The 24,931-nt window shown below is 44.6% G+C and overlaps 1 protein-coding gene across 2 annotated transcripts in view; it reads left to right on the top strand.

Annotated features, from left to right (window-relative positions):
• LOC139350423 (transmembrane and coiled-coil domain protein 3-like) overlaps nucleotides 1-24,931 on the top strand; it is a 62,269-nt gene that overhangs the window by 27,633 nt on the left and 9,705 nt on the right. Inside the window, exon 1 of one of the 2 annotated variants that reach the window (XM_070991791.1) lies at nucleotides 11,113-11,423. The exons of the other annotated variant lie outside the window; for it this stretch is intronic. Within the exon in view, the coding sequence (XP_070847892.1) occupies nucleotides 11,421-11,423 (3 nt within the window). The 5' untranslated portion in view covers nucleotides 11,113-11,420. Of the gene's footprint in view, nucleotides 1-11,112; nucleotides 11,424-24,931 lie in introns of those variants that run through there. 2 annotated transcript variants of the gene reach the window in all.

Below are 24,931 nucleotides of genomic sequence, written 5' to 3'. Positions count from 1 at the left end.
TACACACCCATTATAATCTCCAGCAGTCGCCTTGGTGACGAGCCCTTTCGGCTCTGTGAGGGTCTGAGAAACGTCTGAATTTGGCCTCTGCGCACCCCCCAAACAAACGCTTCTCACGCGAAGACCGAAACTCCTATTGCCGAAATTTCTTTACCATGAGAGCTACCAGGCTTTGCTGTACACACTGATCACTTTCTTTTTTCGCTGGGCTCAAAAATACAGATTTTACACCGGGTTAAAAAAAGGTTGGTTTCTGTCTCTCCTGTTTTTCATTTATATTGGACCTTATGGGCGAGGTCAGAGGCGCTCTCCTCGCTCAGAGGCTGAGAACTCAAAAACCGTAAGTCCTATCACTTAGCCAGGCACATCGTGAGAATCAGCGCAAGCGGCACTACAACCTTGGAAAGTTTCACACGCGTAGAGCGAAATTTGTGCTTTGGAGGAGCGTGGAAATATGAAAGTTTCAGACAATTTTCAGAGCTTCTCTCCACTCTGGCAGTTAATCCCCTCCACTCTTGCGCGAACATTCCGTGCAATACACACCCATTATAAACTCACAATTTCTCCCAAAACGCTCACGGTCATTGAACGGCAACTGCTCCAAAATTATACGACCTACCAAAACGAGAATTACTACACCCATACACAAGACTTATATCTACGTTTTAAAATTAGAACGGCATCTCTAGGTCAACGTATGCCGGAGCAGTAGCCCTTTGAAAAAGGAGGAGATTTTTTCGCATTTTTTGGCTCGTCCCATTCATTTCTTATGGGATTTTTTTCGTGCGTTTTCTGTAGAGAAAAATAATAGCACACCATTCCCAATCGAGCCGCACGTTTTGATATATAATTCGCCTGGGTGCTCTCAAAACTGTAGGACTAGTAGTGAACCGAAATTTGTACGGAAGAAGAAGAAGAAGAAGAAGCGCACAGAAGAACAATAGTGGTTCAGTGCTTTGCACTGAACACAGCAGGGGCTTTGCCCCTCAGGGCTAAGAGTCAGGCCTTCTATCACAGTGACAAGATGTTTTTGTATGCCAGAGTACAAAACAAGATGTTAGAGTGTTTAAACAAGATGTTCTCCACAACAGTAACATGAAGTAAGAGCTCATGTCCGCTCACCTCTATGGCGAAAACTAAAGAACAGTTCATTATTTATGATTATAGGCATCACGTGTGGCAGCTGATCATTTCCAGCTTCAGTCCTGCAACACAAACAAGTCCTGCATCTCCACATTGTGCCATATGCATCTTTCTCTGCCACGTAGAATCATCATTATTTAATTTGTGATATAAGTCTGCTTAAATACTATGCTGCTGGCCTTACTGACCATTTCACACACAAAAAAAGAGATAAAAATGAAACGTATGTCATTCTTGATAACAGGAAAGATGCTTTCATTGGATAAAATCCCAGCCAAAGTGGTTTCATGGGAATATTTGCAGGAATGGAGGAAAGGTGCACGACATGGAGCACAAACAATGTGTCACTGCATAACATAATAAGCACCTTTAGTAAAAAAAACAAAAAATAAGGGAAAAACGTCATTTCATGGTTGGTCCTGATTCATTATTTGCCTCCGCTGGTTAAGTGCAATCCCATGATTACTTCTATTTTCCTGCCACAGTAATTGCTTTCCATTCTTGCTTCCAGACATTTTACAGAGTGTGTTCAGACTGTCTGCAGTGCTCTGAGCAAAAAAACCCCCCACTTTCTCGCCATTCATGCTGCAGCTGCGTATAACTCACATCATTTTCATTTCATCTGGTCTCATAACATTAATTTCTGAGAAGGTTGGCTGCACCAGAAACTGCTCAGTGCTGAATCACCAGCGGCTGCAATATGTTCAGTTCAAGCTCAAGAAGTCAATTAATTAACATGACTAAACTGTGTCGCCTCGACGAGAAGCAAGAGAGTGTCAGTGAGGGTTTATGTGAAGATAGTTTTGAAAAATGTGTGTGTGTGCGTGTGCGTGTGTCCCTCTCGACCTGTTTTCCCATGAGCTATTAGGAGTACAACTGGAAATGATTAGGTGCATCATCCACCAGTGTTTTGATAATTGGTAGCCATGCTAGCAGCGTAGCTCAAGCCATGACAGCGTCTGTCGGTCGGTCCCCTACTTTTGGCCCAGACTGAAGAATCTTAAACATTGATTATTAAAATTGTTTCAATTCATTTACTCATTGTTTCTGCAAGAACAAGCAACACATTTTTGTAGTAAACACTGCATCTCCCACGAGAAAGACGACAGGCGTACACGACCTGAACACACGGTCGTGGACCCCGGGCGTCCCCCTGAGCTCGTCACACTGAATGGACCTGAGCTACACGTTTGTCTCTGCATGTGTATGATTTCCCTGATGATAATGACCTTCACTGACGAGCAAGAAACTCTGTTCAAGCTGCATCCACAGACCTGCACACACTCACACACACAAACGATGAGCTGTTATCACACAGTCATGATCCATATCTCACCATGTTTGCACCACTCAATTTATCACCATGGCAACAAGATGATGCTAGCAGTAATTGACCCTCATTCTACACCGGTGACCGTGGTTGTAGGACACCCAGATACACACACACACACACACACACACACACACACACACACACACACACACACACACACACACACACACACGCATTCATATGTTCACGCCTCAAGTCTTAGTTGTACTGTAGTAGAGTAAATGTACTCACTTACTGTTACTTTCTACAACTGTTTTCCTCACAAAAATCAAAGTACAAGACCAGACAAACACATACACTGCTTACAGCTTGTCGCTGTGTGTGTGTGTGTGTGTGTGTGTGTGTGTGTGTGTGTGTGTGCAGGATCAATATGCTGTCTTTGTGTGCAGATGTGAGCTTCTTGTACGTAGGGACTTTCTTCTCATGCTACATCATCGTGTGTGTGTCAGCCTGCTTTATTTCCACACGTGTGAGCAACATTACACCAGATATGATGGGATTTATCCATAATTGACTTGTCTGGTTAAATCAAAGTTAAACAGAGCGGTGTGTGCGTTTGGATTTTGTGTGTGTGCTCAGCTTCATTAACATGTAACCTTGTCTGCGTCAGTAGCCTCTAGCTAGCTGCTGTAAAGGGGGAAAACACGCTTTGTACTGTAAACAGAGTCTTTTCACTGTCGTCATCTTTTTTCTTGGTAAATTCAGCAGAAAAGAAATGTTAGATTCTCCCTCTGTTCTGAATTTCACACTGTCTTGACTTTATGTACGCTCCAGATGCCACTTTGTTAGGTTTACCTCGCTCTGATGCTACAATAAGCCCTACCTTTATCCAAGTGTTGATTTTACTTTATGGTTGATTTGCAGTCTGTCTGCTGTTTGTGGTGCTGTTAAATTGCACTGAGTTTCTTATTACATCTGAACTAGAATAAGACTCAAAGCCAGGGTACCGAGTACATGTATGGAAACATTTTCACTAATAAGGACAAAATCAACAACTGACTTAAAGCAGTGGTTTATTATTTTGGGAGAAGAGGCTGTTATATGAGAAAATCACCATCTCAATCATATCTTTACTGTAAATATGAAGCTGCAACCAAGAAATTTTAGCTTATCTTAGCAAGCCTGGGAACAGCTAGTTTTAAAAAAGCTTCAGTAACTAACTACCAGCACTCCTGAAGCTCACTGCGGAAGATATAAGATACAAAACTGAAGTGTAAAAATGATAAGCTAGCTTTTTCCGGCTTCATGTTTAATGGACAGATTTTAACCATTTCTGGCATTTTATAGACCAAACAACTGATCAGTTAATGGAATAAATAATCAACAGATTGATCGACAATGAACATAATCAGTAGTTGCAGCCCCAAAGCGTCATCTCAGAAAACGTAGAATTGATTATGAACATTGTTGTTGGATAAATCTGATTAATCATTGATGATTTTCTGTCTCTTGTCTAATCCAATAAGCACTAGAGGAGAGTTTGGCCATTAACCAACAGCTAATAGCCGACAGAATATGAATGTTAGTGTTTTTTCTGTTGAGCTGTTTGATATCTTGACAGATTCAGTCTGTTGACCTGCCACCCTTTGTCTCGCCTCATGCTTTAATGTCACACCTCTGTATCTTTCAGTTCCTTTAATTCTCTCTCTACGCCTCCATATCACAGCAGCTGTCATTTACTCTTGAAAAAAAAAAAATTCTCCAAAGAGATCTCAAACCACTCAGAGGAAGACAAAGGGGCTGAAATGTCACGAGCTGGTGCTGCGCTGTGGGCACTGACGTGGGCATGTAGCGAGATGACACATGAAAGCGTGGCTGCCGCCCCACCCCTCCACACGCTTTGAAAGTGTGACCCCTTAGATATTCATTTCAAACGGCCTCTGGTGAGAGAGGCCGTGCTGTCCTTTATGAAAGCCCTCACACATTGTGATGGTCAGATTCGCAGCTCACGTTCGCAGTGCAGAGGCTGCAGACGAAAGCTTAGCTAAAACATGCAACAGGCATCAGTGTGAACGCAGTGATCTTCAGCAAAGATATATGCATATTTATTCCTTTTCATGCTTCATTGTCAACATAATTGTAGGGCTGCTTTCTATGCAAGCAAGCATGTATTAGAATGCTCTCACTGAATTGCAGCAGGGTTGTTTCAGGTGCATGTGTAAACGTGTCATTTAGATTAATTGTCGTTAAACTACAGTGTCATACAGTCAGCAGGGAGACGAAAGAGTTGAGATGGCTATGCTCGCTAGCGTTAAGGTGACAAGCAAATGCAAATGTGGAAGGAGATGCAATGAAAGGCTGCTCATGCATCAAGAACAAAGTGACGAAACAGTCAGAAGCCGCTTGTGGGTGAAAGCAGCTTGCTGATGAAACGACATGTACGTGTAGAACGGCAAAAGTAAATTACTGCACAAGACAGGACTTAAACATTTTGAAAACAATGAGTGTCAGCATGAGCTCACATTACCATGGCCAGGATTTTAGAGATACTGAGGTCAGGATCCCTCCCAACCCTCCATTTGTTAAGAGTTATTTTGGTTTTTCTTTGTTTTATTTAAGCAAGGCTTTTTTCATTTAACTCTGAGGCAATGAGCAATCTAAAGAAAGAGTTGGTGCATAGCAGCAAGAAAACCTTCATATTATTTCAGGCTTAGAGTCGTAGACACTGTTACAAAACGTGTAGGACAGCGAAGGAAAAACAGGGTAAATGAAAAAAAAGAAGCACATTGAGAAGTGAGAGATTTACTCCACAGTAAAAAGAAAACATCACAGGAGTACCAGCAAGATTTAGATACACCGGCTTCATTCTTTATTAATCTATTTTTAATTGGCGTCAAAGGAGACAAAGAAAAGAAAGCTGAGACAAACACGCTGTGGCCACCGTGTGTGTGTTTTTAATGCAGAGGGCTCAGATTCCCACACACAGTACAGAGGAAAGAACCTCAGTGTTCATATCTGGTCACAGTGGATGTAGATACTGTAGCTAATTGGCACTTCTTTGAGTGTGTTTTGACATAATTGCCTGGATTTCCTTTATTTTGCAGGTACAGTACGGCTTTGCAGTAGTTTTTGAGGGAAGGGAAAGCGTGGAGGATTTATAATCTGTGGGCTACTAAAACTCTCATGTCTGTTCTGCCTATTCAGAAGTCCATCTGCTTCATTCCCAAGTATATGCTTCACTGTGTTTCTGTCTTTAGGTAGTGGTAAAAGTAATAGTCTCCCTAGTGCCATATACACAGCTACTGTATGCAATAAAGCTGCATCAGGGTTTGTGAAGTTGTGGCCGTGTGATTAACCTTGACAGTGCTGCATCTATCTGCCGCAGAGCTATAACTCGAGTCAGCTTAAATTTACCGCCAGAGTCCCTTAAAAACTGTCACCCCTTTTCCGTTCCAGCATGCCTATTCAAGTGCCCCGTTGATTTAGTTCTCCTGCTTGGCAGGGACAAAAGACACCGCTGGAAAGCAGGGAACCTTAGTCCCCCCCGAGGAAATTCTATTACAGAGGCTGAAAAGAGCTTGAGGAGCATGTGGAGGAGGGAGCAGCAGAGGAGGAGCGAAGCTCTTTTCTGTTAATTCATTTGAAAGAGAGAACTGCTTTGGAGGTGGAGATAGCAAAGAGAGGAGACGAGGCAATAACTGAGAGCTGGAGAGTGAATCAAAGCAGCTGGAGACAGTTCATAGGCTCAAACTTAGCGTGGTTACAACAGCAGTACTGAAGTGGGCATTTACTGTACATTAAAATCACAAACTAAGATTTTAGATGTTGTACAATATTTACATCAAGTAACTGCGACCTCGTAACTGAACTAAATAACAAGACTTGCATTAGCTTGCTAGTAAGGAGCACAAGACATGATGTGATAACATATTTGAAATCCAACACTTGACAAAAAAAGCAGTTTTAAGCTCTAATGGTGCAACCTGATGTAGTAGTTGTAGTCGTTTGGAACTAGCTAAGTATTTGGGGAGGACTTGACTAACTTAGTGACTGATTTAGAGCAGCAGGTGAAACTCTGCAGGTTTTGTGTCCTTAAGTCTGCATTTCATACAGGCCTGGCTGGTAGCATGACTGACCCTGCTGCTGGAGTTTGTTTGATAACGCCATGTCAGTCTGCGTCCTCTGTGCTGATTACTTCTGCCTGGTGATATATGTGGATGCTCAGGCTGATTAGTCACTGTCCCACAGCACAGCAGCAGCAGCAGCAGCAGCAGCAATAGCCTCCCTCCCTCTGCTCTATCCCCTGTCTGTCGCAACATGTTTGTGTTTGTGTGCGAGTAAGGATCATTACTTGTCCTCTACTGAGCCTAATGGGGCTTACTAGCATCACTAGCACAAGGTGCAAAGAACATTTATGTTGTTGAGACCAGCGTTGCTGACAAATCCATCTTTTTTGGCAGCAGGATCCAGAGGGATTACGTGAATTTTGCGTTTTTCAGGGTGAAACTGAGCAACACAGATCATGAGCTCTGTTCAAATGAAGCAAGGCTGCAGTGTTTGCTGAATATGAAACACCATGTAGTAAAGTTATAGCAGTAAGTAAAGGGAGGGAAGATTGTGGGAGAGATAAAAAGCCATGGGGTGAAAGAGACAGGGGGTGAAATGAAATCAACTGAGAAGGGGACACGTCATGAAGGAAAATGTAATTGCTGGCACTAAGGCGTTCATATAATGAAAGAGTGAGCAGGGTTGACAGTTTTAATAAGAAGAGAGTGATGTGAGGACAGGACAAAGTGATGGAGATGGGGCGCGATGAAAAAGGTTTTTTTTGTTTTGTTTTGTTTTGTTTTGGATGGGGCTTCTGTGGGGATTATGTAACCCAAAAATACACCATAACTTCAGTGCTCCAGTTACTGAGCCCAAAGCATGTGCACGTGTACGTGCAAGCGTCTCCCCGTTCAATTGATTCTGACTGAGCTGATGCTGATTCTGTCTTTGCCCTGCACGGCACTGGGGATGAAAGATGAGTTATGCTCAGAGCTGCACACAACAGTGGGTCGCAGCTTTTTGCCCCTGCGCTCATCTGGATATAGAGATATTCCCAGCTGACCGTAACAGTCACTGGATGTAAAATTATAAACACATTAGAGCCTCTCTGCAACAGTGAAATCAGCAAGACATTAGCTGAGAGACATAACCGTGAAATATTGAAGATCTTAATGTCATTTGTTTTTCCTGGAGTGAAGGTGATATGCTATCATTTAGTTGTCATAGCACTCACACGTCCCCTGTCTTTGTGATGGATCAAAATGAGCCCGAGATTAATTAAACATGACCTCTTCTGGGTTTAATCTCATCTCCAAGCCATCACCTATTCTGACAGTCTCTCTATTACATCCATTACATCTGAGCGTGTGCCTCCGTCTGTCTGTCTGTCTGTCTGTCTGTCTGTCTGTCTGTCTGTCTGTCTGTCTGTCTGTCTGTCTGTCTGTCTGTCTGTCTGTCTGTCCAGCTCCGTCTGAGTCGCAGTGCTGTCGTAGGAGGAATGAAGGAAGTGAGGAAGCAGAGACACGTCTGAACACACAGTCTGCTCTGGAGACTTCCTGTCTGACTCAGAGACACAGCAAACCAGGCCAGATTAGGGCAGCTGTTTGTCAATTAGCTCTTTCTCACTTTCTCTCTCCGTCTCTCGCTTTCTTTGCCACACATATTGGACGAAGTCAGTTTTACTGTCAGTGAGGTATGGGAACAGACAGTGGCATTTACGTTAACACCGAAGGCGGCTGTACTGGTGTGAAGCGGCAAACTGTAGTAGCACAAAAATGCAAAAATGAGTAACCATAAAGAAAAGTCTGCTCATCAGCAATATAGAACAGTGCAGCAGCAAATTCTGCCTTTGTGCAATAATCGGAAAATCATTTAAGTCATATACAGCATTGAGCTAAAATGCCAAATCATTCTCTCATTTGCTGATTTTTTCTGGTATAGATCATTTGAAATTGAATATGTTTGGGGTTTAGACGGCAAGCAATGTGAAGACATCACCTCAAGTGATGTCTCGATTCAATAATTAATATAAATGTACTGAAAAAAATGCTGATAGATGATGCAAATGTTTGCTAGATTCAGCCCCGTACTGATGTAAGATGTCACTAACGCTCTCTCCTACATAAATGTGAATCAGATGAACAGAATATTAGAAACATCTTCAGCATAATACAGTCCAGCACAAGTCCAGCCTCAAAATGTGCCATAGACCTGAGCCAATGCACAAACAGCTAAAGAATGACGTGGCCTCTAAATGCTCCACTATGTTCACAGCCAGCTACTGTGTCTGTGTGTCATCTGATGCCGGACAGGCTTGTTTATTAGAGTGTCTTCACTAGAAACAGAAAACTGAAAGCAAGCTTGATGAGGGAGGTCAGAGTGGATTAAACACTCAAGTTGCAGGTCATAAAAAAAAACATAACAATGAGCCGAAAGATGTTGAAATAAGTCATGGATGTGAGGGAAACTCCAAGTTTAGGTGATAACCCCAGAGCTTCAGCAGAACGCCCCGATCCTCATCCTCACCTAAACAATCCAGAGCAACCATCCTTAAACGTCCCCTGACCAATATCAGTTCTCCGGAAGTCTCTGGTGTTTCGGAGGTCAGGCTGATGTCACAGCTGGGATGGAGACAGGAGGCTCTGCAGGAAGCCCATAAAGAACACAAACATCACTGGTGGGGAAAGGGAACAATAGCATCTTGTGATTAACAGAGTAAATGTCATGTATATGTCTTCAATCCTTGACACACACGTGGGTTTAACATTATATTATAACCACGAATTCTGACGTTTATGCACCGCAGATCAAAGAAGCTGCGCCGCATCTCTCTGTTTGTGAGATAATTGGATTTTGAACTCTGTTGCACTCGAATATGGTGACATTTAGAAGAGGAATTTCAATGCCATGAAAGTCAGAGAGTGTGTGTATGTGTGTGTGCGCGCGTGCACGTTCAACTCTGACAGAATTTTTTTCACTTCCTTGCAGTGAATTAAAGCCGACAGAGAGCGAACAGCCTTAAAAGGCTGTTTCGTTGCTGTTTTACAGCCTCTCAAGTGTCATGCAGTGCTGCAACACCCATCAGAGATCTGCTCCTAATGGCATTTACATAAGGCTAAAGTTGTTCTCTGTGAGCTCACTGCCAATGCCCTCTCTGAACCAAATCAATGCTAAAGTACAAACCTGGAGCTAATTAAATGTCACATTTAACTCTCTGCCTCCAACCTCTCATTCACACGCGCACACACATGGATAATATAAGTCAATCCCCAGGGGAAATGGACTGGAAGTGTATTAGGTTATTAGGATTGATCACAGCAGAGAGATTTGCCGGGGATGTGCCCCAGAGCTATGCAATGATCTTTCTAAACATGCACACATACACTCACGGCAATGATATGATTGAATCAGCCTGGATCGGATTCAGATTTCAATAACAGCTCTTGCCCTGCAGGCAGCCTCTGTGCCAGGTGCTGTGCTGTGCTCTGCCTTGCAGGCTGAATCACCCGACCTCAGAGTGTCCAACCTGTCAGCACACACACTTGTCACAATGATTAACAGGTGGCTGACTCACTGCCGTCCTCGTAATGTGGGCTTCAGGTCTCTACGTGCATATAGGGAGGGATGAAGAATGACAGGAGAGTAAGACAGGGATAAAGCCTCGCTGAGCATGTCAGTGTTTTCCAAGATGGCAGGTGGAAGACTGGACTTATATTGTGAGGATGAATACTTAATGTGAGCTTGGACAGTGAACTATCAGCAGGCCCAGATCACATGACGGGGCCACTAACCGTACTAATTGGTTTCTTTATCAGTCGGGCCAGAGTAGACCTGCTGTGCCTTTCAATGATTCATGATTCATTCCCCAGACCTTTGTGGGGTAATTAATCTATCCTTTCACTTGAGATGTGGCCGGTGTCTATTTGTTGAATTAACTCGGTGACTGTACGCTTTTGTCAGATGTGAACATGGCGGGTTAAAAAGTCTGCCTCTGTATGACGGGGACGGTCGTAAAGAGAAGAGTTGAGGATTACACGTGATGAACATGTAACTTTAGAAACATCCATCAGCGTAAAATAACCAGAAAGTGATGATCATCGACAACAAACAACCACCTGAAGCACCACATAACTTCTTGTAATAATGTTTGATTTACTGACACTGGTGGAATTCAACAAATACATTTAATCCTACAGTACTTGTACTTTTCCAGTTTGTACCTCTACTTCAAAGCGAAATACTCAACTTTTCAGTCTATTACATTGATTTGAGTTCTGATGCACCTCGCATAGGTTAAATTTAACAGCAGTATGTAATAAAGTTGTTAAAATTAGCTTAATCTCAAGTGGCTGCAACATTAAAATTCTGCTTACACAATAATACACCAATAATTATACAACACTGCAGCCCTTCTGCACAACTGGTAGTTTTACTTTTAATGCTTTATTTTGCTGCTAAAACTGACGTATTTATACTCAAATAAGTTTTGGATGCAGGTCTTGATCTTGATGTCTGCTTTGACTCCAGTTGTCCAAAAGCGTGTTGTGCGTTTGAGGAGAAGCTGTAATTTGGACCTCAGAGCTCCTCGTCATCCGGTTATGAATTCATTCATGTGGGGTGTATTCGAAATCTCCCGCAGCCCCTCCCTCAGCGCAGCGCGGTGGGCGGGGCGTAGTCACACATTGCGCTTCGCTGGCTCGCCGCTTTCTGGAGGATTACCGCGGCAGGCTGGCAGGGAGGCGAACCAAACCGTTGCCGCCGTGGGTTGGTGTCCAGCGGTGGCGACAAGCGGGAGCCGTGATGGTATGTGTCGCACCGACGGTGTGGACGGACAACTTTCCACTTGAGGACAACGAAACGGGAGAACCCCCCGAGATTATGTCCGGAGCTTGTTGTGCTGCTGCTGAGGAGAAAAGTTTATCAGAAGTAGGGATACACTTACACCAACGGGGGTAATATGGTAAATATAAGTTTTCTACTATCGCCAAGTTAGCTAACGTTAGCTGTCTAACGTACGAGACCGGCACGACTCGTGGACTGTTGCTTCTCCCGCCTGAGGCAGTCTATACATTACGTTGTATAATTTCTGGCCACGTCAACGTCGTTTAGCGAACATACCTGAGAGTGGGCGAGTTATCCCTCTTTAAAACTGGCTAAGCGTCAAGGTTTCTGTCATCAGGGGATAAAGTTGGACAGTCCTCCTCTTTTTGGGCAGCCGCAACCAGCTGATAAACCGACGCCGTTTCTTCTGAAGAGACAAACGCGCCAAACTTCATTTAAAAAATCTGAAATTATTCTTTGTAAGTCTGAAAATGTGCAAATCGGCTGTATCGTTTGGATCCGATACTCTGTCACTGCATTTCCCCGTAAATGTTCTATTCATAAGGTCCTTTACAATCTTCTATTTCCCACAGCTGTTTTCTGCTAAATTTGACTGCGGAGAAATGTCAACCTGCGCTCACATGTGAGGCAACATTAAATTGACAGATTTTGTAATGGACTTTGGTGGAGATGCACTCAGCTTCTTCAGGTCATTTGCTGGCCAGACGGTGAACTTGCCATCATATGTTAAATCATTTTGTGCTCAGGTGCCCTTTTATCATCTTGACGTTTTTTATTATCTAGCCATCATGTAGACTGTTTGCACAGCACGTATTGGCATCGAAACAGAGCGGTGGAGCAGGTTTATCCAGTTTGTTTGCAGTTGTTGCACATACTTCAGGTGAGAATTCAAATCTTATCTCTGGTTTCATGTCCAAACATACGGAGTGGACATAGAAATAAAGAGACACCAGGGGAGGTTGAGATTTTCTCAGGTTCCTGTTGTATCACATGGCTCCTTGCTGGACTGGCCACACAGTGTGTGCCTTCCTGTTTGGTCTTGAGTGAACGCCACACATGCTAAGGTGACGTGCTCCATGTTCGGCCTCCTAAAGGTTGAATAACATGACGTGTTATGACAGAAAAACAGATTCTTCTCTGACCCAGTTTCAGTGGCCTCACATGCACAGAGCGGCTACCTAGTGCAGTCCTGTGTAGGCCAAGAATTACATGACCACTCGTGAAAGAGGAGGAGGAGGAGGTCTAAATGGTGATGAGGAGCACTGGCTTTTATGTTGCCACGCAGTTCACAGATCTGGAGTGCACCCCAATTTAAAGGCCCCCGTAAAATTGCTTTAAGATGATAATTGTCTTCTTCGGTTTGGTACAGTTTGAATACAATTGTTGAAAGAGCCATTCAAACCGCCGTGACACATAGCAAGATGGGAACAGCTTTCTCTGCCAGCTGACACCCACATGCACAACTGTGGACCGTGTCTCTGTGGTGCAGTGTTAGGCATCAGTACACCCAGGTACACAAGATAACACACTGTGGCATTTTTAAACTCATGACACCCTGATGAGCTGTTCAGAGACTGGAGGCAGGCCATCCCGTCCCTGCTTGTTAACCTTTATTTGACAGCACTTAGGGGATACTTATGGGAGTGTTGACCGAGCATCTTTCCAGCCGTGCTTCACATTCACACCTGGGAGCTGCCCAGTACAAAACACCAAGACGAGCAGCTCTGTTAGCGCAGGATGAAGAGTCTGGCCCAAAGGCACCAGCATTAGTCATTTTGCTCCAGCACGTTTTCCAGACAGTAGCTGGAAAGTCAAGTATCTGTTAGGGAGCTGGCGGGGGGGTGGAAAGAGAAGGATGTATTGACTGAAGTTGGGAGAAACACTAAAGCCAGCAGAAGCAGAGTCCAGTGTAACACCTCTCGCTTACCCCTGACTGGTTGAATTTCATTATATCTGTGATTGTCAGCTGGAACAGAACATTTGATCCTGTTGATTTTAGTAGGGCTGCTTATAAGATGTCAGAAAAATGCTTGTAAGAATTTCTGACAGCCTGTAGCTTATTGCTTTCATACAGTCCTCAGCCTAGAGATTTTCAGCGTATCGTGCCTGATGAAGAAAAGCAGCACATTTCAGAAGATGGACAAGCTTGTTGCTGCATGCATGCAGGAAGAAATCTGCTGCAGAAACAAAATAATTGAATAACACATAACCAATATTTATAGTGTGCAGGTTAAGGTGTCAGACCAGTAGAGGTTTCCTGAGCAGGCCGAACGCTCGTTAAACAGGATCTTGTTTTTGTGGTTGAATAAAATGCCTCTGAACATCACGCACTCCAAAACATCTGGCAGTTTCTCAGCATCTGTCTCTTCAGTTCAGAGGGTTGTGGTCTTCTGAAGCACCCCCATCAGCAGCTGCAGAGACTTGTCATCCAGTTTGTGTGTGAAGTGGTTAGTATGTCCCATCTGCTGAGTTCACCTCCTCACCGATGAAGAGGGAAGACGGACTGTAGTTGAATTGGTTTGTGGAAATATCAATATGGATGGCTCTTAAAGGTCAGCCCAAACACTGCGTGTGTGCGTGCTGGCTGGTGCTGGTGTTTAAGTCATGCATCAAGCAGCCTTTTTTCTTGCTATCGTTGCATCACTTTCAGAGGGGAAGGTTTCATCCTGGGCTTGTGTGTGTTTGATCCAGAGGAAAGCGGATGGGGGTGTGTTTCCGTCTCTGAACTCCTGACGGTATTCCCTCTGGGCCACGGCATGTTTTTCCAAGATTTTAACTCTTCTTCTGTAGATTCATGTCAAAAAGGACGCGGCTATGTTGCCCAAGGTCAAATTCGCATGCGTTTAGTTTGTTTTGGCCGACAAACCCTCCGCGCAGACACCACTGACGTGTAGTACTTCAATTTATGCGGCTGTCTGAGTGCGTGTACCACACATGTGCACACATATACTGCAGCTTTCTGTACTGTGTTGCTGCACACAACATGATGTTACGTCACCCAAACCCTCGCACACTCACGGAGGTGGAAACTGTAATTTCAGTTCAAGCCATCTTGTCCTCAATGTTAGATCAGTAGATATCCAGGAAAAGCAAATAATCTGACTGATCTTGGTCCTTTTTTACACCTTATTTCCTTAAACAACAAAACCTTTGTGGGTTAACTGATTATTTAGCTGAGAAAATGTACAAAAAAAAAAAAAAGCATATTCAGATATTTTGTTTTGTCCAACCAACACTTCAAAAGCCAGAAGTGCTCTATGTACGCTCATATATGATGAAAAAGAGCAGAGATCTTCGTATTTTGGACATTTTTGCCCTAAAAATGAATTAACGTTGAAAAATGTTGCTGTCTTTTTGTTGTTTTGGTTGACTAATTGCTTCAGCTCTGAATCAAAAATGCAAACATGCCAATTATTCTTTGGTTCCAGCTTCTTAAACGTGAAGATTATATCCCTGCAAACGCAATATTTTTAGACTGTTGGTGGGACAAAACGAGACAAAGCAAAGGACTCTTGACGTCGTTCGAGGTCCCAGCCCGGAGATTCCCTCTATTAAATCACTGGCACTCAAATTCAATCATGAAATCATATTAATTTCAGCCCTACTTTCCTTTTTGTAATCTCTCGTTAGCCCTCGATAGAACGGCTCTCTGTTCAGATTTGAGTGCTTAACCGGCTCAGTTTAAGACTGTAATTGTCATAATATTCCTCACATGAACAAACAAGAGCCCACAGATGAGTCGAGCAGAAACAGAGCGAGTCAACACGATGTGCTCCAGCCTCGGGTGCTCAGAGTTATTGCCCTGAACAACACAACATTTAATTACACTCAACAGGTCAGGGCTTGTTGTTTTGCTCCTCTTCTCAAGGATACAGGAAAGCAGTTTTTGCCGTCGGTCTATGGGCAGCACACTCACACACACACACACACACACACACACGCACGCAGTCCCCCATCAGCACCACAAATCACCGCGATGAGCTAAGCTGTGGCCATTGTTTGGCCATTGAGAGAACAAAAACGGGAGGAGTGAATGTCGCTGAATGGGAGGTGACGGATGGTCCTCGCCTTCGACTCACTTCATTGGTTATTACGGCGAGGGGCGATCTGCTGAATCGTGTCCGTTGTCGGGGCAACTGGTGGAATCTGTGCGGTATCCTGGAGCAAACAGCGCCGTAACTTACGAAAACGGGTGTGAGCCTGAGAGGGGGAAGGAGTGCGACAACGAGGAACCTGTGAAATGTGAATTACTGAGACGTTTGGCTTGTAGGTACACAGGTCTGTCTCGCTGCCTCTGCGTCTTCCCCCCCGGGCTTTTGGATTAGGGATAGAGCGCGCTAAGCCGACAGTGAATAGACACACAGCAGCAGTGATGCCGGGTGTGTGAGTAACATGGTGTGGATTAACCAACACACAAACACTCTGCCCATCAAAGAGATCCTGCGCTGGACTAACACACACACACACAAACACAGTAGCTGCCCCCCCCCCCCAGTCATATCATATAAAGCAGATTCATTGCCAATTATTACACTCCATGAGCAGATCTGTTAAGCTGGCTGCTTAAATTTGGTTCAACCCCTCTGGCTTTTTATTTTCAAACTGCTCAAACTCAACAGTATAGCTTCTGCACAATCTTTACAACCTGCTTGACAAGTGAAAAATGAAAGACCTCATGTTTCTGTCGAGCACCGCTGGCCGTCAGCACTTGAAGCTGAAGCCAGGGGTCGATAAGATCAATCAGACATTTCAAACCGCTGCTGTCATCTAAGTCAGATTAGCTGCTCCCAGCCTCTGAAACATTAAGATTTGTTGTTTTATACAATTGGAAATTGAATATCTTTGGGTTTTAGACAAGCAAGCAATTTGAAGGCATCACCCTGGGCTCTCATTCATAGTTTCTTGCGTTCTGATTGGGCCGATATCAGGCGTTTTGAGACCATCTCTGTCGGCCGATGCTCGCACTCATGAGGCCGATTACACAAAAAATGCCTGCAGGCACATCTGGGAGACAATGCACTTTTTTTTATCTGCAAATATATTTTTCTCTGTTCAAATGAATAATACATCAGTGTTAAATTAATGCTCGTTGGGACCAGAAACAAAGAGACTGCGCTCCCGGGCGCTGGCATTGTTTATCTGCCTGTTCTTCGGAGATGCTGCTGTTCGCTGATACCTGTGGACATTTTTTAGTTTTTACTCATGATAAGTGCGCTGCAGATCTACATTAAGCAAACAGAGACAATGCAGACAACATTAGTGTTACATGCATGTTCATTTAAGGTCAGCAATTGTGTCTCATTTGTTGTTATTATTGAGTAACTTTATGTCATCAGATGCTGACATGATTTCAGCATAACACATCGACCGCTGGCCACTGAAAAACCCAAACTGGTCGTCCATTACTAAACACACACTGGGTGTAGATTAGGCTTGCAACTGAGGATTTGTTTTAATTTTTAATTAATCTACCAAATATTTTTTGAGATTAATCAATGAGCCCAAAAACCCCCCAAATTTAGTTTTCTATCATAAAAGACTAAGAAAACCAGCCATTATTCACCTTTGACTGGTTGGTTGTAGGGGTGTGTGTGTGTGTGTGTGTGTGTGTGTGTGTGTGTTTGCTTGCATGAGCATCTTATAGCACATCCCAGTTATCTAGGATTTCTGGAATATCAAGGAATTAAGCTTTAGACTTGACAGGAATGTCCAGGAGGAGCACTTAGACTGAAATATCAACAGCCATTGGATGGACTGCCATAACGTTTGGTACCGACATTTATGCTCCCTTCACCCTTTGGGTGGCACGGTGGCACAAGTGGCACAAACTGGGTCCCCGGGCGCCGGTCAGCTGGCAGCCCACCGTTCCCAGTCTGCTGCGGAGGAACGTCATTCCAGGATGGGTTAAAAGCAGAGAACGAATTTCACTAGCATGGCGTGTGCAGTCTCCTGTTACTGTACTGTGACAATAGAGGGATTTCTTCTTCGTCTTCTTCTTCTTCAGGACGGACTGTGACAGCCTTTGTGATCCTCTGACTTTTCATGGTCCAGTAAACAAATGAGATTCCCGTCAGCCTCTGCTGTACAAATGTTAGCCTACGACTGAGACTGTGAACATGGTTAGATCTGTAGTCGGTGGCGATCTGCGCTTGCTTCCTGTTTGGTTGTTTCTTTCAGTTTACAGTTAGATAACATTTCAAGCAGCTGACTGTCACATACATCCCAACAATACTCAGTTAGATCTCAGTGATTTTTCACCAGCACGCTGCACTCGATGGCTCAGTCCTTAAGAAGAAGAAGAATCGGAGGGACGATTCCCTTTATTTGTCACACAATTACATACATGCAACACACGCCATGCAATTTAGTGAAATTTGTCCTCCCCTTTAACCCATCCTGGTCGTCCTTCCTCCGCGGCAGACCGGGAGTGGTGGGCTGCTATCCGACCGGCACCCGGGGACCCAATCTCTGTCGTCACCATTGGTCAGGTGGTGATCTTCTTGCATGTTTTTAGAGGGGGTATTTTTATGGAGGATACTCCAGGTGAGCATGGGGAGAACATGCAAACTCCACACAGAAAGGCCCTTTTCCTTGAGCAGCAGGTACAGAAGGCATGGTGGAGGACACACCACCACAGCGGGATTCGAACCGGGACATTCTAGCTGTGAGGCGACAGTGTTACCACTTGTGCCACCGTATCACCACCGTCTTCATCACGGCTGGGCTGCAAAAGCCATCTGTTTTCTCTCACTTGCTTTTTTTGAGCTGTAAAGCAGACTTGAAGCTGCCGCTGAACTGCAGAGCAGCATGAAAAAGTAATTAGCCAAACTGACTGTGGAGCACTTCGCATGTAACGCAGTGTTTCCTTTGCTTCTCAGTAGATTCTCTGTGTCCCTGAGTTGATTCTTCTGGTTAAAAATTCAGTTGAAACACACATATTCTGTCCACGTCGGGGTTGAAGATAAGCAGCTTTGACGCTGCTTTCCACACTTATACAAAAACTACAGATTATAGCTGCACTGGAAAGTTGAAGGGAAGAAGAAGCGACACCTTGTGAGACTGTGACCTCAACTTGTGATGTCAGAAACGGGGTCAGCTGCTGAAAGAAAAAACAAACCTGATGACGAAGAATTGCCGTCTGGCTCGTGGGGTATGTGGGCGTGGCAAGTCATAGCCAATGGGACTGCTCTGTATAGTCCTGTAGATGTTCGCCACCCATCCAGAGGACTGAGGATGGAGCTTTAACGAATACCTTTTCTTCAGTGTTTTTTTGTGATAGTAAACAGCGTCTGTAGTGACTGCATGTCAGCTGCTCAGTGGTTTGTAAAGTGACACACTGCAGCAGACTTCATTTTGATAGAGATTAAAATGGACAAATGCTCCCTTAAAGGCCACAGTATGAACTCTGACCTTATCTCGTTTGAGTACTCTATCTTTTAAAGCTCTAATCGCTGTCTGCTGGTCAACCTGTGGAGTTCAAACTCTGACCTGGACTCGTTCCAGTGGGATTTTCCCTCTCTCTCACCCCCTCCTTCTCCGCCACTCTGCGTCTCCATCACTTCCTCTTCCACGCCCTTTAAATCCCTTTTACTATTTCTGTCTTTTTCTCAAGATTACGACCTCGCACATCTGTGTCCTCACCCTGCTTTCTTTTCCTGCGGAGCTTTTTAGGCTTCCTGCTTGAATGGGAGCAGGGGCTGCTGGGTAATCTTCGCTCTGGAAAGCGGAGATTAAAATCTCAGATTACAAGAGGAGAGGAGAGAGAAGTGGCACGAGGGTGCGTAAAGCAGGTCATATGCAAACATACGTGTGGCTGAGGTTGTCCTTCCTGTAGCATGTTGTGCTCAGATTTGAAGCTTTGAGTGTGTGCTGTTCTCTGTAAGTCGGTGCTGCTGTATTACCAAGTCATTAGCTGATGCTGAGCTCCCCAGATAGTAAATGGATTGCCAACAGCTCATTTTAGTCGATATCCACCCTCTTTCTCACTGGAGTGTGATTTGTTGATTGGCTGTATTGCCTAGTTTCTCTCTGGTGTAGTCGACAGAGGGCTGTGGTGGACTTAATCACCTCACAGTGAACATCACCGCAGAGCGGCTCTTTTCTCTCTCTTGTAAAAAGCCCCCTGGAGTCCTACAAAAGGTTTTATTTCGGCCTGCGCCACAGCGAGACACTGCTGACCTCAGTGATCCCTTAGATATCAGCTCTCTTTCAAATGAATAAACTTTGATGTGCCTCTCTGAATGTGACACTTCATCACCAAATATCATTCAGAGACATTAGTTTGATTACTGGAAACAGATGAGAACAGATTACTGAATAGATCGGAAGCATCAGCATCCGGTGTGATGTCAAAGCGTGTCGCGTGCACTGTTCGCCTCCATGCTTTAAAATGCGCTGTTGTTGTTTTTGTTGTTGTTGTTGTTGTTATGAAAGGCTGTCTTCAACTCTTCTCCTGCAGAGTGGAGATGAGGAGCAGCTTCCTCTTTGTGCCAGGAAGCAGTTTGTGCACAATGTGGTTTGAGTTTAGTGTCTGTCCATCCATCCATCTGTCTGTCTGTCCGTCTGTCTGTCTGTCCATCCATCCGTCTGTCGGTCCGTCCGTCTGTCCGTCAGTCTGTCTGTCCGCCCATCTGTCTGTCTGTCCGTCAGTCTGTCTGTCAGTCCGTCCATCCGTCTGTCCACCTGTCTGTTAGTCGGTCGGTCGGTCTGTCTGTCCGTCAGTCTGTCTGTCTGTTAGTCGGTCTGTCCGTCCGTCGGTCTGTCTGTCCGTCGGTCTGTCTGTCCATCGGTCTGTCAGTCTGTCAGTCTGTCTGTCTGTCTGTCTGTCTGTCTGTCTGTCCGTCTGTCCGTCCGTCGGTCTGTCTGTCCGTCCGTCTGTCTGTCTGTCTGTCAGTCTGTCCATCAGTCTGTCAGTCTGTCTGTCCGTCCCTCTGTCTGTTAGTCGGCCGGTCTGTCGATCCACTTCGCTCCACACTGAAATATTTTACCAGCTGTTGGATGGATGGAAGTCTTTGTACAGGTGTTCATGATCTCCGGAGGATGAATTCCTCTCGCTTTGGTGATCCTCAGAGCGCATCCAGTCAAATGTCTCAGCGTCTCTGAGATCCCAGTGACTTCGGTCGTCCACTGACTTTTCATGTGGTGCCGCCATGAGGCTCACATGTTAGAGAAATGTCTTAAAAACTTGAATGGAAACTCACAGGCGCTCATGTTCCCCTCAGGACGAGCCGGGTAAATATTACACCTGCTAAACGTCGGCGCGTTAGCGTTGTCGCTGTGAGCATGTGAACTAAATTCATGTCGCTTTTTAGCGTTCTCTTAAGTCTACAGCTGCAGTCCACGGCCATGTTTCCTGGAGGAACATCTGAGCTCATCACACTGAGTGTAAAGAGGAATAAACGAGGAGAGGACGAGAGCACGCCGCATCCCTCCATCTGTGGTTTGTTCATGGGGCTCTGGAGGGTTTCAAGGCCACGTCACTGCAACACTATCATCTGACTGACATCTCAGTCTGAGAAACTACAGAGCTGCTAGACATTCGCTTGCTTTTCTCATCTGATCTCAGAGCAGGCGTGTTGCGCACAGTTGCATCTTACGACTGCTGGTGCTCTGCTAACTTTTCTGTTTTGAAATCTGGTAAAACTCCTTCTCCTTTAAAACCTTCCAGTCAAGAAGCTGTGACCATGTTATTATACAGATTAAACAGAACTAACTCCAGATTTAACTGTCTGTTGTGGCACTCTAGATTTCTGTGATGCACGAGGGAGCTAGATCAGTTAAATAGCCATCAAATTAAATGGTACATAAGTTTTACGTCAGTGTTGATTTCAGCATGCTGTTTAATTCCACAGCGCTTGTGCCAATCTTGTGCAAATCTCCCGTCCAGCCCATCATACACACTTTACATCCTGATACGAGCACTCAAAAATCTATTACGCAAGTAAGTGTTGGCAATCACGCTAAACGCTTTTCCGCTGCTGTCCGTTCATTCTCAAGTGTCTTCATCAGCACCTCGCTGATTCTTGGAGCGCGTGTGATTAATGTGAAAGTCAAGTGCACAGATTTTTCCTCACAGAAGCAGCTGAGGCAAGACAGTGTGGCAAGTTGACACACGGTTTAAGTGCTATGGGTCAAAAAATGGTGAAAAAGGATGCCACAGTGATTGTTAAATATAGTCCAGTCCATCAAACTGCCGGTGCACCGCAGCGTGGTCTGTCCTCACCTTTTGGACAGTGATGCTGTGTGTATGTCTTACTTCACCGCTGCATCATGTGGCCAAGTCTGTTCAGCATGCCACAAGGTGTGTGTGTGCGCTTTTGTGTGTGTGTGCACGTGCGTGCGCATGTGTGTGTGTGTAGAGAGCAGCCTGTTAGGACTTGATATGCTTTCAGTCAGTGCAGCAACACAATAGTCAGACATACACTGTTTACTTACCCTCAGCCCCACCTCGGGTTTGGCCTATGGACAGCTGTGTGTGTGTGTGTGTGTGTGTGTGTGTGTGTGTGTGACATGTTTTCAGACAGTCCTGGTAGAACAAAGGTGAAGCTGTTGACACAAAACCAAGGTGGAACCACATGTGGAGGTTTTGGATTCTTTCTAAGTTTGACAGCTCGTGAATCTCAGCGTCAGCCACACTTACCATCGTGTCACAGTTATACATTTTATGAACATAGCATTTACTGGAGTCAGTGATGATCAAGTGCTTTATACAAAGCAATAAAAAACAATAAGAAAATGAACCCGAGAGGACAGTACACACGTGTATCTGTATGTACATGTTTAGTTGTAAGAAGCTGGACGGTTTTGCGCGGTTCGAAATTAATCTCAAGATTACAGGTGAAACAATGAGTCGATTAATTGATTAGTCGATTTCTTCAAGTCATTTTTCAGAGCAAACTTTAAAAACTGCTTCTCAGATGTGGGAATATATGTTGTTTTTTGTCCTCTGTGATAGTGACATTACAAATCTTTGGGTTTTGGATCGTTGGTCAGACAAAACAAGGACAAGTTAATCGAGAAAGTAATCAGCAGAGTAATTAATAATAAAAATGATCAGACTCGTCGGCTGCAGTGCTGAATGTTGCCTGTGTTCTCCATGTTTGTACATTTTCCGTCTGTTCTGTGACTGTTCAGCTTTCCGTTTATTCTCTGGGTAATTCTCTGCGGTACCTCTGGAGCCCTCCCACGGGGAGGTGCGCCTGTCTGCCGGCTCCTCGCCCCCGCAGGAGGCTCCTCTCACTGCTCGCAGAGTCACGGCTGAGCCCCTCCAGGCAGGAGGCTCTCCAGTCTACTTCACATGAACCACATGTCTAACTTCACCTTAAACCGTCCATTTTTTATCAGAAGTGAACTGAAAACTCTTTTCTATCTCTGCACATCACTGGAGCACATTTTAAAGAATGAGCCCGGTTGACTGAGCACACTCAGGATTATCTGTGGCTGAATCCGAGCCAGCCGTGATGTTATCCTTTCTTTCCTAATACAAATGATTTCCTGACAATTTAACTGTTCATCAACCGCATATCAAATATCCATTCTGTTATTTCTGTCATCACTTCACACATGAAAAAATGAGGCAGTGGAAAGACGCTCAAAGGTTTCCACTGAATTGCAGACTTGAATTTATGGAGTTCCTCTGCTTAATAATTAAAATAAGTTTCATCTAAGACAGCAGAGGAGATGAGAGAGTTACAAGCTCTCAAATCCCAGCAGTGGACAGAGAAGTAAGTGGTGATGTAGAAGTTAAGCAAACAAAAATAAGATAAGAGAAAATTCTACAGCACAGTGTTTAGTAGCCCACATCGTGCACAAGGTAATCTCAGTGATTAATAGCACTGTTAGAGATGCAGTATCAGGCTGCTTTTCATCTATTATTCATACAGCAAAAACAGAAATTTTCCCCTCCATTTGATTAGTTTCCGTCCTCAGCCTGCACAAAGCGCTCCTTTGCTTTCTAGCCTTTCAGTGTTGATTTGTGTCTCTCAGGCTGAATGGGTTTGAAATGCAGGTGCAGTGGTTTGTGTAACCGGTGCGATGTGATGCGTTAGGTTTGGAGCTCGAGCTCTCGGGAGCCCTCAGGAAGTAAAGTCATAAATTACCGGGGATACTCATCTGTGCTATTCTCAAACCTGTTGGAACAGAGTGGCCTTGGCAGACGTTATAAGAGTGTGCTGGATTTCAAAACGCAGCTTTCTAAATGTCTGAGCACATCTCCATATTTGTCCAGAGAGCCGCTGTGTATTCTGTGCTGTCAGGTGAGAAAGAGATAATGTCGAAGGAAGTAAACACAATGGAGGAGGCCGGGGGAGAAAATGCCTATTTTTAGGACCCCTCAGCCACTGATAGGCTGACCAATTGTTAAACAAAACAAACTGGAAAAACTTGAAATCATTAACCATTTCAGCCACGATGTGGCTCTGTGGATGCCGGTGTGTCGGTCAGCTGGTCCACAGCTTTGGTCCAAGCTGCAACATGTCAACAGCAGTTTTAATGGATTGCAGCTGTTTTTGGTACAAAGACAAGGTTTTCACTGAAATGTGTCAAAACTGGAAGGGTTGTCATGAAACCTGTCAGACATGAGGGCTGCTGCTCTTCATCCAGGACCATCATCAAGTCAAGGCTTTCATTTGTCCTACACGTTAGCTTATCGTTTAACCTAATGCTAACATGCTAAACTAATGTGAAGAACATGGCAAACTGTGTATCTGTTAAAATCAGGATGTTAGCATGTTGACGTAAGCGTTTAGCTCAAACCACCGCTGTGTCTTCGCAGCCGAGGATTGTGCCGTGCTTCCAGCTGTGTCGTAGGTTGAGGCTCCAGATGTGCAGACTCTATCCACGTATGAGGCCAACTCACTGTGGTGTTTCTGATGTCTCTTGATCTGGATTCTCCCAATCCCATTATTTTTTTCCCCGAGACTCAAACACACACCAGTTTAACTCAGACAGTGCTAATCTGATGCTGATTCAGACTGTGGGGCTCCATGCTGAGTTAGAGGCGACTGAAGGTTTATAAATGTGGTATAATTTCTGTGGAATTCGTTGTTTTCAAGCACTCATTCACTCATATGTGATTTACTCTCACAGTGTTCATTCCTCCCTCTCAAATATTAATAAGAAAATGATTTATTTATGTATGTGTGTCTGTTTGGGTAGTCGACTAATGGTATCTGTATAAAATAGTTCTTTCTCTTTGAGGAATTTTCACTCTTTGAAAGCTGAAACCAGCATTATTATTGTGTGCAGCTCAGATCAGCGTCCTGTGTGACTGTTGACGGATCTTATCGTAGCCCGGATTCAGAGGGGATTTCACATTTCCTGTAAACAGCCTTGACTTGATGGATCTGTGTTGTGGATCGATTTGTTCATTTGTTCTGGCGAACAGCTGCTGATTGGTTTTTGACAAAAAGTCTGGCGTCACCTCTGCGTATTGGAGAACTTGCACTGATTAGCTGAAGGGACTCGTTCATGTTGACCGTTTCCTTCTTTCTGCCTGACTCTTCCTCCGGCTCATGTTAGCGGGAAATGAATTGATGGATGGGAGTTTCTCGTGTGTTTGTGCCGGGCCGCCGTCTCCCTGTGGCGAGGTCCCTGCTCGCGGCTCCATCAGCGAGACGCTCTGAAGAG

This window comes from Chaetodon trifascialis, chromosome 22 (assembly GCF_039877785.1).
Source record: "Chaetodon trifascialis isolate fChaTrf1 chromosome 22, fChaTrf1.hap1, whole genome shotgun sequence".
NCBI lineage: Eukaryota > Metazoa > Chordata > Actinopteri > Chaetodontiformes > Chaetodontidae > Chaetodon > Chaetodon trifascialis.
The sequence above is the reverse complement of the archived record's forward strand: the minus strand, read 5'-3'. Positions and strand labels throughout refer to the sequence as shown.